Source organism: Pseudorca crassidens, chromosome 5 (genome assembly GCF_039906515.1).
Source record: "Pseudorca crassidens isolate mPseCra1 chromosome 5, mPseCra1.hap1, whole genome shotgun sequence".
Lineage (NCBI taxonomy): Eukaryota > Metazoa > Chordata > Mammalia > Artiodactyla > Delphinidae > Pseudorca > Pseudorca crassidens.
In genome coordinates, this window is record NC_090300.1 from 141555709 (window position 1) to 141571330 (window position 15622).

Genomic DNA, 15622 nt, shown 5'->3' on the forward strand with positions numbered 1-15622 from the left:
CAGAAACAAAAAAATTGATGTTTAAAGGTGTAAGGTTCACATATTCAGATTAAATTTCATTTATGAAACACCCTTCATTCCTCATTGTTGCAATAAAATGAGCTTATACTATTAATTTTTCTTCCTTAGTGCCTTCTCTGTAGATGTCTGATAAAACCCACAGTAATAACATTTGTATTTCAAGTCTTTTCACACTTACTGCATGTTTGCTGTTCACTTTCAGTTACAACTTAGTGTAAGGTGAGCACATTTCCGTTCAAGGGGCTTAGGAGGCCAAGAAGGACATTCTAAGGATGCAGTCCTTAGACTTACAGTCTCTAAACATACCTCCCTTTTTCTTCTTTCTCACTCTTGTTTTATTTTGAATTTTTGCTTAAGTAGTAGAAACGTTGATAGCATTACTACAACAATTTATTTCTGCCTTGTTGAAAGAAAACACGAAATGTTAGCTACTTGGTTATGTTATAATAATGGCTGTCATTTTTGTTTCTAATAAACTGACTTTAATGATCATTAATTGCATCAGTTATTACAGATATTCTTTTGGATGAGTTTTTTTTGTTTTTAAAGGTTCTTATTTAGGAAGAAGGTGAATTCATGCACAGTGTCTTAAGAAACTGAGTTTCTATATTGGAAAACAAGCAAAAAGAACTTTAGATTTAGACACAGCCATGGCAGTAGAGTTGGTACATTGAATTTAAGGTGTCTGGAAGTTGTATTGCTCTTTTATAACGTAAATAACTTAATTTTGAAGTGATTTGATCAATATAATTTAGTCTCATGAGTTGTATAGTCTTTAAGTCTTTGAACTTCTAAAAACTCTTACTTTTTTTACCACATAGCATAATTTCTTATCTGGATTATTTGGTACCTGCCACGGTCTAGTTAAAAGAACATTCAGTTTAAGTGTAGAACAAAGTCTTGCCAACCGTCTGTTCTCCCCAAAGTTCAGTTTAAAAAAACTTAATGTATATACTTGTGTTTGAGCTTTCTTTGACAGTGTCTTTAGTGCTCAGCACATTATAGATACTTAGTAAATGAATGATGAATTAGTGGAATTGAGTGGATTGATCTTCCATTGGAAGAATATTCTAATCACAGCTTCTTAGAGGGATTGTCATAATCACGTTTGAATTCTGGCATCAGTTACCTTTTGCATTCCTTTTGCGGCTGCTGCTTAACCAGGTCAGAACTCTTGTTTGGACCATGTCTCTGGGGTGTCTTATGTCACATGGAGCTATGTTCTTAATTTTAAACCTATGAACTCAGTGATTAAGAACAGATGTTATACATTCTTATGTAACTGTTAGTGAGAGTTGAGTTGTACTATGGACTCCTATAGAGCCATGTAGTAGTTGTGTTATTTATCCTAATTTTAGATCACGTGTATCAGGAATGATCTAAAAGCTATATTGACATGCAGTGCTTCCAGGGAGACAGTTCAGGGCTCCTACCAGGACAACACAATGTATCCCCTTTCTCAGGGACCAGACATTGAATACTGTCCTAGTTATTCCAGATAAATCTGTAGAGAAACCTCTGTTTTAAATGATACTAAAAGACCAAAATGAAGGTAGCCTTGACAAATGGTTGTTTTTATGTCGTTCCAGTTGAGTTATAGGTGCTCAGTTTGGTGTGTGTAAGAATTTTTATAGTGAAGGGCAGTTCTTTACTTTATTGAATGACTTCATCTGATGTGAAGTCAGTGTTAATACTTAAAGCACAACTTTTCGAAGCAGTTTGTCGACGATTAAGCCTTTTTAGAGGATCAGTAGTGATACCAAGTAATGTATTCTATTAGACTTTCCCCATTCATAAGCCTACTCACAATTTCTTGTGATTGAGCTTTATTTTGAAGTTTTCCCAAACCTTCAGTCTTGGACAGGATGTCCTATGTACCAGTTTGATGAACATAATCAGATGCCTTGATTATGAACTCTAGTACCTTGCAATGTGATTTTCGAGCCTTTGCTGTATTTGCCCAAAAGAAAAAAAACCTGTCTTCCTTTGACAATTGTTTCAGAAAATCACTAGTGAAATCTAAGGCTCAGCAAAGCAGATTGTGTATGTGTATCAAAGCCTTCCCAGAGAGGGCTGCCAAGTACAGCATCGTCACAAGCTGGACATCCCAGTGGATGGAGCTTAGATGAAGTTGTGAGGTAGGGCTTTCAGGGAGTACAACGTGTTTTCTCTTACCAGTGACAATAAAATTATCAAAGTATTCTCAGTACTCTTTGTCAGTTTGCTACTTGCGTTTTCATACCTGACTTAATTTTTTTTTAAGCAAGGCATTTTGGTGGTACTTCTTGCATTATATTGCATATTGGCAGACACTATACACTAATATATTAATTCAGCAGATGAACAATTTAGATATTCTTAACTGATTAAAGAATGTGCTGTTTAGTGCAGAATGCTGATCTCCAGATTTTAACTTGATTTTCACTCTGCATTTGACAGTGTCATGTTACAGATTGTTGGAGAGTTCATGTGCATGTTATTCTCATTTTATTGGTATGTATAATTTAAAATGAAACTTTTTTCTCTTTCAGTGCATTTAAAACGCCACTTTATGTTTCGAAACCACCTCTGTTTAGTTTTTGAAATGCTGTCCTACAACCTCTATGACTTGTTGAGGAACACCAATTTTCGAGGTGTCTCTTTGAACCTAACACGAAAGTTTGCACAGCAAATGTGCACTGCACTGCTTTTCCTTGCGACTCCAGAACTTAGTATCATTCACTGTGACCTAAAACCTGAGAATATCCTTCTTTGTAACCCCAAACGCAGTGCAATCAAGATTGTTGACTTTGGCAGTTCTTGTCAGCTGGGGCAGAGGGTAAGTATATTTCAGGACTTGTGAATTAAAATTAGAATTAGGTTAAAAGACTGTAAGTAGATACTTGAAATGTTATTAATCTGTATACAATTTGGAGGTAATTACAGGATGGTTATCTTTAAAATGCAGCACTTGAATCACCTTGTGTTGATACCTATTTTGGGAAATACCTTTTAAAATGCAAATAGTAAACTTTGAATTAGAAGGTATTAGTTTTTTAAAGTTTAACTTAAAAAATTATGTGTATACTAAAAGTTTAAGAGAAAAGAGGGGATGGATATATTAAATATTAGGTGATTTGTTGTAACTATATTTCCCAAATAGAGGTCCTTAGTATAAATTTGGGGAAATTCCAATAATAGAACATTGACTCCTTGCTGTAAAATATTTCTCTAAATATAGGTCGAGATAAATGTTTTTCCTCAAAAGCTGATGGGTAAAAAAAAATGCAGGTAATTTTACATTACACACAGTGATACAGTGTAAATTACTAGGTTGATAGACATACTTGTTTTGATAAATAAGTTTAAATCTTTTTTTTGTTTTATAAATTATGACACCGAACTAGTTTTCTTTAGAGTGCTAAAAACAGACATGTCCATAGCAGTAAATAGATTTAGGTTTAGCTGATTTTAGGAAAGCAAATTTTTCCTACTGATCTTTCTAGCATTATGAAAGCTACTCTAACAGTGTTTTGCATATAAAATAGAAGTTATAGGATGGTCTCTTCTTGAAACCAACTAGGGTCACCATTTGATAATACTTTATTCATTTAAAATGTTGTTCCTATTTACTTGTAAGTATTAAAACTGCATTTCTTAAAAAAAAAAGGTAAAAACATAACTAACATGGAGATATTCCTATTTCATATTGGCTTTCCATTTCTTGTTTTTCCAAATTAGTGAAATTTCCTATCCAACTTTATTCCAGCTTTTAAATACAGTAGGTTAATTTAATCATGAAGGTTTATGGTCAGTTAACAAGATTGTCTTTTTGTTATTTTCTGAAAATTATGGTAGCAATGCTACATTGAAATACTTTTTAAAAATGGAAGGAATAGGAAGCAAAGTTTGCAGTTTCGGATGCCTCTGAAAATCAAAAGATGCTCATAGTTGTTAATAGGGATCAAGTATATTGTAAATGGAAAATATGTGCCCATCTTGAGAGTCATTTGAATAGATTTTAGACTTGTAAAATTTTTTCCTATTTAAACCAAATCATATATGCTGCCATGATATCAAGCACTACTATCTCTCTCCAGCCAAAGTGAAACAGCTATACCTCTAGCTCAGTGAGTTTTTTAACTATGTGAGTGTATCAGAATCCCATGGGAAGTCATTTCCAAAACAGACATGCAGTGGCCCTATTCTAGGTCTGCTGGCTCAGTGTTAGAAGGTGGCAGGGCAAGTATGTTTCAAAAAAAGTTTCTCAGACGATCCTGGCACACACAGGCTTGTAGATAACCCGACTACTGCTTTAAGCAGCTGGATAGGTAGGTGACAAACTTCCTTTCCTAAGCTGGGAAATAAGTCTCAGTAGTAGGGAGTCTTTGGGGCTTCACGATGCCATTGGCTTATAAAAACTTGGAAATGTAATAGTTCTTCCTGGTCCCTTTCAGTTAGGCTTTCTTCACTCTGAGCAGGCCTTAAGGTTGAGCTGACCTGCTAGTGGAGGCATGGGATGGTTCTCAGATTTGGCTGGAGTTGTGGAAGTCACAGAAGCTTTCGTGAGAAGCGGCTCCATGCTGCTGGCTGCCTTGTTTGAGTGTTAAGTTAGGGAGTTTGGGTAGGAGGATTTTGTTTGTTTCTCTCCCCTTTTTTAGTAAAACTATCTTTGCTTTTGTAGTATTTCTAGATATAAATTTTAAATGGCCAGGTGAAGATGAATTGGTCTCTGAAGACATCTCAGATTACTTCATCGAAAATAATCCATTTCAAGATTTCTTTTTCTCAGAAGTCTTAGAATGAGATGGAGGAGGACAGGGTAGAGAAGTGATTAGTCAGAAACGACTCCCAATTGAATCTTTATGTGGCAGTGTTTCTAGATTTATCTGTGAGACTAGTACAGTACAGATGTCTGAAATTTCAATTACATTGTACTGAGTTTGAGTCTTTCTTAATGCTTTGAATTAACCTGAAAAAAGTCTTTCAGGTTACTTTAGATACAATTGAGCTGTTAAATTAATGGTAAACCAAGTACCAGCCATAGCAGGAAAGAATAATAGGGAGATAAATTGTTCTCAATAATATTTTCTTCTAATAAGGCATAATTGTTTAAGCTATATCTTGGTTACCGGTTAGGATTGAACTAAATGAAAGGGCTTGAATTATATATATATATATATATATATATATTTTTTTTTTTTTTTCATTTCACAGATTTACCACTCCCTTGAAACGTTTAGTGCTTTAAACAGTATTCATAGTCTAATGTTGAAATCAGTAAATGGAACTCTAATAACCCAGTTATTTTTTGCTGTTAATATTAGACTTGTGTTCTTAATTCATTGTTGACCACAGTTAAACAAAACTTGTTTTGGAATTAATACTATTTTGAAATATATTTCAGATATACCAATATATTCAGAGTCGCTTTTATCGGTCTCCAGAGGTGCTACTGGGAATGCCTTATGACCTTGCTATCGACATGTGGTCCCTTGGGTGTATTTTGGTTGAAATGCACACTGGAGAACCTCTGTTCAGTGGAGCCAATGAGGTATATGATGGATTGCTTTAAAAATTCTGTTTTTGTTTTCAGTCTCTGACAGTATAATCTGAAAGTTGTTTTTAGGAAAAGATGTCTATTTACCAACTTTTATCATTCAAGTGTTAGGTCAGTTTTGAACTTATTTTATCCATTTAAAATTTTTTTTCAATTATGTAACGGTGAGTTTAGAATTGTGAGACGGGAAGCGAGATCTTTCAATCTGCCAGTGGAGGAGAGCAATAAATTAGATTAGAAAATGTTAAGTATTTTGGTATAAATTTTACAGATTTTAAGTATAAGAACAGAAAAAGATGATAATGAAGAAATGAGGACCACCCTAAAAACAGTGTAAACGTGACTGTAAATTTTGAGAGTATGATTTGAAATTAAAGTAAATGATGACTAGTAGTTGTTGATGAATATTTGATCTGAATAATTCAGGGTAAATTAGGACTATAGAATTTCAGAGCGAGTCCACAGGTGTTTATTCTGTGTTCTTAGAAGATTTTTGAAGGTCAGAGGCAGTGCCTGGGAGGAGGGAGGGCAAGGGAGAGGGAGGCCAAGCTCCCTTACAGTCACAAGAATGGGCTTTCATTGGTTTTAAAACTGTTTGCTTGTGGGATCCTGTTGTGTTTTGTTTTTTAAAGAAAAGTTAACCATTGCAGATTGTGATCAGTCCATTCATTTATATGTGAGAAAAGAAAGACTAATGAAATTTCATGACTTGAACTGGGTTATACAACTGTCAGTAAATAGTGCCAGAAACGTGTCCCTTCCTCCTTCCTTTTAATTCACTTCACTCTAGCCAGTGAGCTACTTTTTGGCAGAGCTGCCATAAGTGTGTCTTTGGTTTTCTTTTAATAATAAATAATATAAAGGTAATAGTACCTTTTTCATGGGCTTAAACAACATTAGGAGCATCTGAAACTTCAGTGGCTTCCATCTCACTCGTGGTGAAAGCCAGTCCTTTTGAGTAGCTTGAAAATCCCTTACTCCCTCTGTCTCCTGTTCTCTCTCCACCTCTCCCTGCTGTCCTGCCCCGCCCCGCCCCGCCCCGCCCCTGCCGTCTCCCGGCCCAGCACACACAGCTCTCTCTCAGGTCCCTACGAACGAACCACAGGCTTGTACCAGGGCCCTTACGTTCATTCTTTGCTCCGTGCCTGGAGTGCTCTTGCTCCTGCCCTTGCGGCCTTCATGTTTTTGCTCTCACGTCACCTTCTCAGGGAAGCCTTTCGTGACACCCTATTTTAAGTTGCAGTGCCCTTCTCACTCTCCATCCCCTTTTAATTTTCTCCATGGTTCTTAGTGGTCGCCTGATATGTATTTGCTTATTATGTATTTGCTTCTTGGTGATCTCTTCCTCTACAACACAAACTTTGGGGCAGGGATTTTTGTTTTGTTTATTGCTGTGTTCTAGTGCGCATGGTTTCCAGCATATAGTAGACGCTCAGTATTTGAGTGAATTAATCTGCACTTAAAAAAAATACTTTTATTGGGTCCACACTTTTAAGCCTTTGGGTTTTTTTTTTTCTCTGTGTGATTATTTAACTAAAATTCTCCCAAAACTTAAATTTTAAAACTCCCTCCAGTCATTTCCTTACTCTCCATTGTATCCGTGACCACCTGCCATCCCATGGATGTACGTGTTTGCTTCATTGTGTGCCCTCCCCTCTGTGGAGTGTGGGGCTCAAGGAGAGCAGGGACTTTATCTCTTTTGTTCATTATTCTATGCTTACTGCCCCGAGGAGTGCCCCGCACACAGGAGATGCTCGATTTATTTATTTCTAATTTATGAATGAATGAATGGATGGATGAGCACAGATAGGATGTCCTACAGTAGAAATTACAGGTGTTTTGTTTTTATTTTTAATACAGGTAGATCAGATGAATAAAATAGTGGAAGTTCTGGGTATTCCACCTGCTCATATTCTTGACCAAGCACCAAAAGCAAGAAAGTTCTTTGAGAAGTTGCCAGATGGCACTTGGAACTTAAAGAAGACCAAAGATGGAAAACGGGTAAAATAGGGAAATAATTTTTTTGAGCCTTTGTTATTTCTTTTACTGAGCTGTCTTTATATAGCGCATTTTGTATTTACTTGAAATCAGTGTTGCTGAAGTCAGTTATTAACAGTAGTTCCACTGATAACTTAGGTATGTATATTTTCTTCATAAGTTGGTTATAGAGTTTGACCTGAACTATCTGTATGGACCAGTGTTTGCTTAGTGCTCTTTAAGGCTTCATTTTGAAACTGTATGTCTGCCTTTTGAGGTAGCTGATCAAATCACCATGCCTTGTTTCCACAGTAGAATTAGTAAGTTTGACCTTTGTTTCTCATAGTTTGAGTACGTAGTGAAGTCACAGTTAACAATACTGCAGCTGTGAACAGTGGAAGTCATAATTGCAGTAAATGGCTTTTTTTTTTTTTTTTTTTTTTTAAGTTCAGATGAGAGAAAAGGATTCTTAAGCAGTTTGTGACAAGAATATGAACTGACTAAATGGTCCTTTTGATAGATTTCAGATTCCTAGCTTGGGTAACAGGAGTTTCACATCTCCAAAATCTTTAAAATTTAAGTGAGGTTTTTAAACACGTTAGGTACGTTTTAGTAATTTTCTTCTATCTGAGAACTTTTTTCAGAGACCTAAACTGTGTCAGTTTAATAGAGTAAATGATAACAGTTTTGCATCTTGATTTACATCTTTGTTTTATATATCTGAAAATAAACATATGTTTTGTAATCTAGCTTGTTTCTAGTATAAGATGAAAATAATCTATAAATCTGTGATTGTATGTGATACATATACCAGACACCTTGTGATTGTAGTTTTTGCGTTTTCAACACTTAGATTTTATTTTTGCTACACTTTTTATTTTGCCCTTGCGTTTTAGCGATGCTGCCACCAGGTGTCATTTCCAGTGAATTGAAGATGATGCTTATGTGCTGTAATTCACCTTCAGCTATGGAGTCTTAACTTTTAATATCAAATGGGGTTTTTTTTAAGAATATTAAAAAAAATAATACATATATATAACTATCTTTCACAACTGATTTGTAACTTACTGCATTTTGCCTTATTCTCTGAAGTTCCAGGCATTGTAATATCTGGCAGCTAAATTATGCCTACTCCCCATAAGGAAGGGATGGAAAATACCAAGCAGACATCCTGAATCCTTTTGCCTTTGTCCACATAGCTTTATCAGTCATGGCGCCTTTTCCCATTGAACCAAAACACAGCCTAGGAGTCCTTAGCTTCTGCAGCATTCAGGGTTGCTCCTACCAGTTGATTTTAATTAGCATGGAGGATGTGAAGCCTTCTTTATGTTTTTATCTCTCTGCAGTACAGGCTACCACTTCTTTTTCCACTTTGAAGTTTTTTTTTTCTTTTGCTGCTGCTGTTTTTTTTCCTTTTTCTAAATGAAACATTCATCTCATTCCATTTCCCTAATCTCTGCCTTATAAAACCACAGTTAAGTCACAATGAGTTGTAACCTATCATTTCTCCAAAATTCAGGTATAATTATTTTAAATTGTTTAGGGGGGACATTTCAGAAAAGAGTAGTTAAATCTTTTCCCTTAAAATTGAAAGTGAGTATCTTGACCCACATTTAATACATATTAATTAACCATAGATTATTTGAGGTTTTCTTTAGCTGCAATTAAGCAGCTGACTTAAGAAACTTTATTTTTTAAAGTGTAAGATAATTACTTCTCTTTGAATAGAAATAAATTTTCAGCAACAAAAAAATCAAATCCATAACCAAATGGTTACATTGTAACGATGCACTAGGGATTTTAACCGTAAGTATAAACAGGTGTGCATGCACCATCATTGGGTATATTTGTTTGCTTTATTTCCTTAGTGATTTTATTTTTAATTTCTCATTTTATGTTTCAAGGGCCCATTTTAGCTTCCTAGTAATGAAATCCATACCTACTATCTATTTTTTTCCTTTGGTGGGGAAAGGGGATGAAGAATTAAGAGTATAAACGATACCGTTTTGTTGAAGTATAATTTATACACAGTAAGATGAGTGTCTTAAGTGTTCTAACTTTTTAACTTTTAAATACAACAGTATATATCCACTACCTAAAACAAGGCATAGAGTAAGTACTTCCACCACCTCTTATATCCTTTTCTGTCATCTCACCCTCAGTTTCTGATTTCTGTCATCATAGGTTAGTTTTGACTATTCATAGGAAAAATTCATGTAAATGGGATCTGTATAGTATTTATTACTTTGTTTCTTTCACTTAACAGACATTGTTTTTGGAGATTCATCCATATTGTGTCTCAGAAGTTACTCCATCTTATTGCTTCATAGTATTTCATTGAATGGAAATACTGTATTTATATTTACCTGTCAGTGGATGTTTGGGTTGTTTCCAGTTTAGGACTATTATGAATAAGGCTACTGGGAACATTCTTGTATCAACTTTTGTACACTTAAATTTTCATTTCTCTGGGTTCACTACTTAGAAGTAGAATTACCAGATCATAGGGTGTATGTGTGTTTACCTTCATAAGAAAAGAGCAAACAGTTTCCCACAGTTTTATCATTTTGCATCCCCACAGGTATGAGAGTTGCAGTTGCATGACATCCTCACCATTTGATGTGGTTGGTCTTCTTGATTTTAGCCATTCTAATGGGTATATATAGTGGTTTTCATTTGCATTTCCCCATGACTGATGATAGTGACCACCTTTTCATGTGCTCATTAGCCATTCGTGTATCTTCTTTTTTGTGATAGTCTTTCCAGTCTTTTGCCTGTTTGTTATTGGGATGTTTAATTGTTGAGCTGTAGGAGTTCCTTTTTTTTTAACATGTAATGGATATAAGTCCTTTGTCACATATATGTTGTCAGTATTCTCAGACTGCACCTCGCCTATTTCTTTCCTTAGTAGTAGTTTTTAATGAGCAGGAAATTTAATCTTTTTTTTAATGAATAGTGTTTTTTGTATTCTAAGAAATCTTTACCTTCCTCAAGTTTATGAAGATACTCTCCTTTAAAAGTTTTTTTTAAATTGAAGTATATGTAGTTGATTTACAATGTTGTATTAGTTTCAGATGTACAGCATAGTAATTCAGTTACACATACATATATATATTCTTTTTCAGATTCTTTTCCCTTCTAGGTTATTGCAAAATATCTAGTATGTCCCTGTTGGTTATCTGTTTTATATATACTAGTGTGTATATGTTAATCCCAAACTCCTAATTTATCCCTCCCATCCCTTTCCCCTTTGGTAACCATAAATTTGTTTTCTATGTCTGTAGGTCTGTTTCTGTTCTGAAAGTCAGTTCATTTGCATCTTTCTTTTCTTTTCCTTTTTTTTTTTTTAGATTCCACATATAAGTGATCTGTTATTCTTTGTCTGGCTTATTTCACTTAGTATGATAATCTCTAGGTCCATCCATGTTGCTGCAGATGGCATTATTTCATTCTTTTCTATGGCTGAGTAATATTTCGCTATATATATACACATACACCCCACATCTTCTTTATCCACTCATCTGTCGATGGACGTTTAGGTTGCTTCCATGTCTTGGCTATTGTATTGGGTTGGCCAAAAAGTTCGGGTTTTTCTGCAAGATGTTATGGGAAAACGCGAACGAACTTTTTGGCCAACCCAATAAATAGTCCTGCAGTGAACATCGGGGTGCTTGTATCTTTCCGAATTAGTTTTCTCTGGATATATGTCCAGGAGTCAGATTGCAGGATCATATGGTAACTCTATTTTTAGTTTTTAAGAAACCTCCATACTGTTCTCCATAGTGGTTGTACCGATTTACATTCCCACCAACAGTGCAGGAGGGTTCCCTTTTCACCACACCCTCTCCAGCATTTATTATTTATAGACTTTTCCATAATGGCCATTCTGACTGGTGTGAGGTGATACCTCATTGTAGTTTTGATTTGCGTTTCTCTAATAATCAGCGATGTTGAGCATCTTTTCATGGGCCTGTTGGCCTTATCTTTCTTCGAGAATCTTTACATCCTTACTTTGTGTCTGTCTGTGTATATTTGTTTTATCAGTAACTGAGAGGAGTGTTCATTTTTAGTGATGATACTGGATTTGTCTTCATCTCCTTCAGTTGCTTTATGTTTTTTGAAGCTCTCTTAATAGGTATACTTGTTTAGTATTTTTAGGACTTGGTGATAAATTCAGTCTTTCATTACCATGAAATATTCCTCTTTATCTCTAATAATATTTTTGTCTTTGAGTCTACTTTGTCTAATATTACTCTAGCTATACCAGCTTTTTAATTCTTAACATTTTTATAGTGGTTTTTTTACCCTTTTACTGTAGTAAACCTGTTCATACTTTTGTATGTGAAGTATGACTTCTGTATACAAAATGTAGTTGAGTCATCCTTTTTAATCTAGTCAAATAGTATCTTCCTTTCACAATGAATATTTAACCTATTTAATTATTCAGGGGTTTGGGTTTTAGACTTTTGCCTTATTTGTATTCTATTTGTTTTATCTGTTCTTTGTTCCCTGTTCCTTCTTTACTGCCTTCTTTTGAGTTGAGTACTTTTTGGTATTTTATTTCACCTTTTCTTAAGTGACTGTTTAGCTGTTCTTCGGTGTGTAATTTTTAGTGTTGCTTTTACTGTATGCATCTTTAACTTACCAGTTGAACTTAACAAAATGTTATATCACTTTATAAACCGTGTGATAACCACGTGCTTTTATCTAAGTCCTTCTGTCTCTTGTCATCATATATCACTTACACATATGTTATAACCCTCACAAACATTGACTACTTAAATTAAAAATGATTTTTTAAAGAGATTTAAAAGTACATAAAAAATAAAGAAAATAAAAAGTTCTTTTTGGGAATTCCCTGGTGGTCCAGTGGTTAGGACTTGGAGCTTTCACTACTGTGGCCCCGAGTTCAGTCCCTGGTTGGGGAACTAAGATCCTGCAAGCCCCAAAGAAAAAAAAAGTTCTTTTCTTTTTACCCATAGAATTTTTCATTTCTTTTTGCAGTTCCTGACTTCAATCTTGTATTATGTTCCTTCAGCTTGAAGAACTTCCTTTAACTTTTTATTTTATAGTGAATAACTTCTGCTGATGAATTCTCTCAGCAGTTGCTTATCTGAAAATACCTTTATTCACCTTCGTTTTTGGGAAGATATTTTCCATGGATATGGAAATTACAAATTGATATAGAATTTTAGGTTTACGTAAACCTAAACAAATTTAGTTGTTTAAATATATTAATGACATTGTTTTCTGTATTACATTGTTTCTGAAGAAAAGTCAATGGTTTTTCTAAGCATTGTTTTCTTTATGAAATATTTCTCTGTCTTCCCCCTGGCTGATTTTGATGCTTTTTTTTTATTATTATAACTTAAGATGTTTTTATTTGATTCTCACAATAAGATGACGATAGATAGTAATAATAGATATTCTCAGTTCCATTTTTACACATCAGAAAACTGAGATTCAAGAGTGTTAAATAAATTCTTTGGCGACCACAGCAAGGAATGGTAGGGCTAGAAAGCAAGCTCAGGTCTTCTCAAGCTGCGCTTAGCACGCTCTCACGCTGAGAAAGAGAACTTGGGGATATAACAAAGAAGGAAAATGCCTTTAGCACAGGGATCTTCTGTGGAAGAGAAAAGAAGCAAGCAATTTGGGTGACACGCTCAAACATGACATATAAAAGCTGGTATGAATTTTGTAGATCTTTTTGTTCAACCTCTTTTTTTTTTGCTTTTTTTTTATGTTTGATTTTTCAGCAGTTTGACTATTAGGTTCTTATGTATAGTTTTCCTTGTATTTATTCTCCATGGAGTTTGCTGAGTTTGTTAGATCTGTGGATTAATCTCTTTTCATCAGTTTTTGAAAGTGCTCAGACATCATCCTTTTAAATATTTGTTCTGCTTCACTCTCTCTTCTCCTGCTAATTATTCAATTAAATATATGTTATAGTGCTTACTATTAGAGGTCTCTGGTTTATTCATTTTGTTTTCTTTTTGTGTGTTAGTTTAGATAATTTCTTTGCTCTGTCTTTCTAGTTCACTGATTGCTTTTCTTCTCTTGAGCCCAGTCTGCTGTTAAAACCATTAAATGGATTCTCTGCATTTCTTTTAGTTCTAGTGTTTTCACTTAATTTATCTTTTTTTAAAAAAAAATACTTTTGGGCCTGGTGGCGCAATGGTTGAGAGTCCGCCTGCCGATGCAGGGGACACGGGTTCGTGCCCCGGTCCAGGAAGATCCCACGTGCTGCGGAGCGGCGGGGCCCGTGAGCCATGGCCGCTGAGCCTGTGCATCTGGAGTCTGTGCTTCGCAATGCGAGAGGCCACAACAGTGAGAGGCCCGCATACCGCAAAAAAAAAAAGAAAAGAAAAAAAGAAAAAAAACTAGTTTTAAATAACACCCCCCCAGTCTATCCACACGTTACCTAACTTTTGAAGTAAATTCTTTTTATCATAGTTATTTTAAAAAAATTAATTTATTTTGACTGCGTTGGGTCTTTGTTGCTGCGTGCAGGCTTTCTCTGGTCGTGGCAAGCGGGAGCTACTCCTTGTCATGGTGTGCGGGTTTCTCGTTGCAGTGGCTTCTCTTGTTGCGGAGCACAGGCTCTAGGCACACGGGCTTCAGTAGCTGTGGCACATGGGCTCAGTAGTTGTAGCTCATGGGCTCTAGAGCACAGGCTCAGTAGTTGTGGCGCACGGGCTTAGTTGCTCTGTGGCATGTGGGATCGTCCTGGACCAGGGCCCGAACCCATGTCCCCTGCGTTGGCAGGCGGTTTCTTAACCACTGCGCTACCAGGGAAGCCCCATAGTTATTTTAAAATACCTGTCTGTCAGTTTCAACATTTGGGTCATTTATATATGTGAGTTTTCTACTATTTTTTTCACTTGATTATGGACCCTTTTTGTTTGTTTGTTTCATGTGTCTATAATTTTTTATATGTATGTTGGACTTGCTGTATTTAAGAACAGTTGAGATGGAAGTAAATCTTACTTCCCTTTAGAAAGAGGCATGCTGCTTACTCTGTCAGGCTGCTAGTGTGATGAGACTGAGTCAGTTTCATTTGTAGTTTAGCTGAATCTGGGCTGTGTTTTGTTTGTTTGCTTGACTTAGATTCTATTCTCCACTGTCTTCATAGGTTTTAAGCGGTGTTTGGAAACTGCAGAGATCTTTTATGCATTGTTGCCCAGCCAGCAACCCGCTGCTAACTCTTGGTGCCTCGGGGTGATCTGTGTCCATAATGCTGCTCTGGACCCAGCTCTGCAGCGCCCTGGGGGACCCTCCCTGGGTCATCTGCCTGTCCCGTCCTGTGGCCCAGCCACACGTGGCTGTTAGAAGTTGGTTGGGAGTTGGGCTGGACTCTTCTTAGTCACATCTGTGGCATTTGCTCCTTCTCCCACCATAAGTCTCTTCTTTCCTAGGAAAGACTCTTCATTTTCTAGAATTTAGTTAATCTGGTTTCTTTAGTCCTCAGCTCTCTGATAGGTTTTTAAAAAGCAGTGATTTTGTTGTGTGCCTGCCTGGCTTGTTCTTGATTTTAGAGTAAGAGCGATGGTCTCTTGCGAATTTCTACATTGTACCTAGAAGCAAAAATCCAATGATACTATTCTGAATAAATTCAGTATTCATAGGGATTTTAAAGGTTATACTGTTATCTGTTAAAATGAGTTCCCAGAAAATCTCAGCACATGTTAAGGCAATTTATTATTAACCATATTTTCTATCAATAAAATGAGGCATAAATAATTTACTTCTGATTCTTTTATCTGCATATGAGCAGGTAGGGTTAGACCCATGATTCTTTATTAGGAGTGATCTTTAAAACTTTAATGAGCCACTGTTACTGAGTAAGTGCCCCTGAGTTCACAGGTGTATTGGGCAGAAAAGAGGTTCACAACCACTGGTTGGCACACTTCCTTTGTAAAGGACCCCATAGTAAAGGTTTCGGCTTTGTGGGCTTCTGTTGAGTATTCTTACTTGGTTTTGTTTGTTTTTACAATCTTTAAAAATATGAAAACAATTCATAGTGGAGGCTATATAAAAACAGGCTCTGAGCCAGGCCATAGTCTGCTGATCTCTGGGCTAGATGAT

The 15622-nt window shown here is 35.8% G+C and overlaps 1 protein-coding gene across 9 annotated transcripts in view; it reads left to right on the forward strand.

The window, feature by feature from the left end:
• The window catches only part of DYRK1A (dual specificity tyrosine phosphorylation regulated kinase 1A), a 145667-nt gene that overhangs the window by 118916 nt on the left and 11129 nt on the right, over nucleotides 1-15622 (forward strand). For all 9 annotated transcript variants that reach the window (XM_067739490.1, XM_067739484.1, XM_067739486.1 and 6 more), the window contains 3 exons: nucleotides 2553-2839; nucleotides 5408-5554; nucleotides 7421-7561. In XM_067739490.1, coding sequence (XP_067595591.1) covers nucleotides 2553-2839; nucleotides 5408-5554; nucleotides 7421-7561 — 575 coding nt within the window. The remainder of the gene's footprint in view (nucleotides 1-2552; nucleotides 2840-5407; nucleotides 5555-7420; nucleotides 7562-15622) is intronic.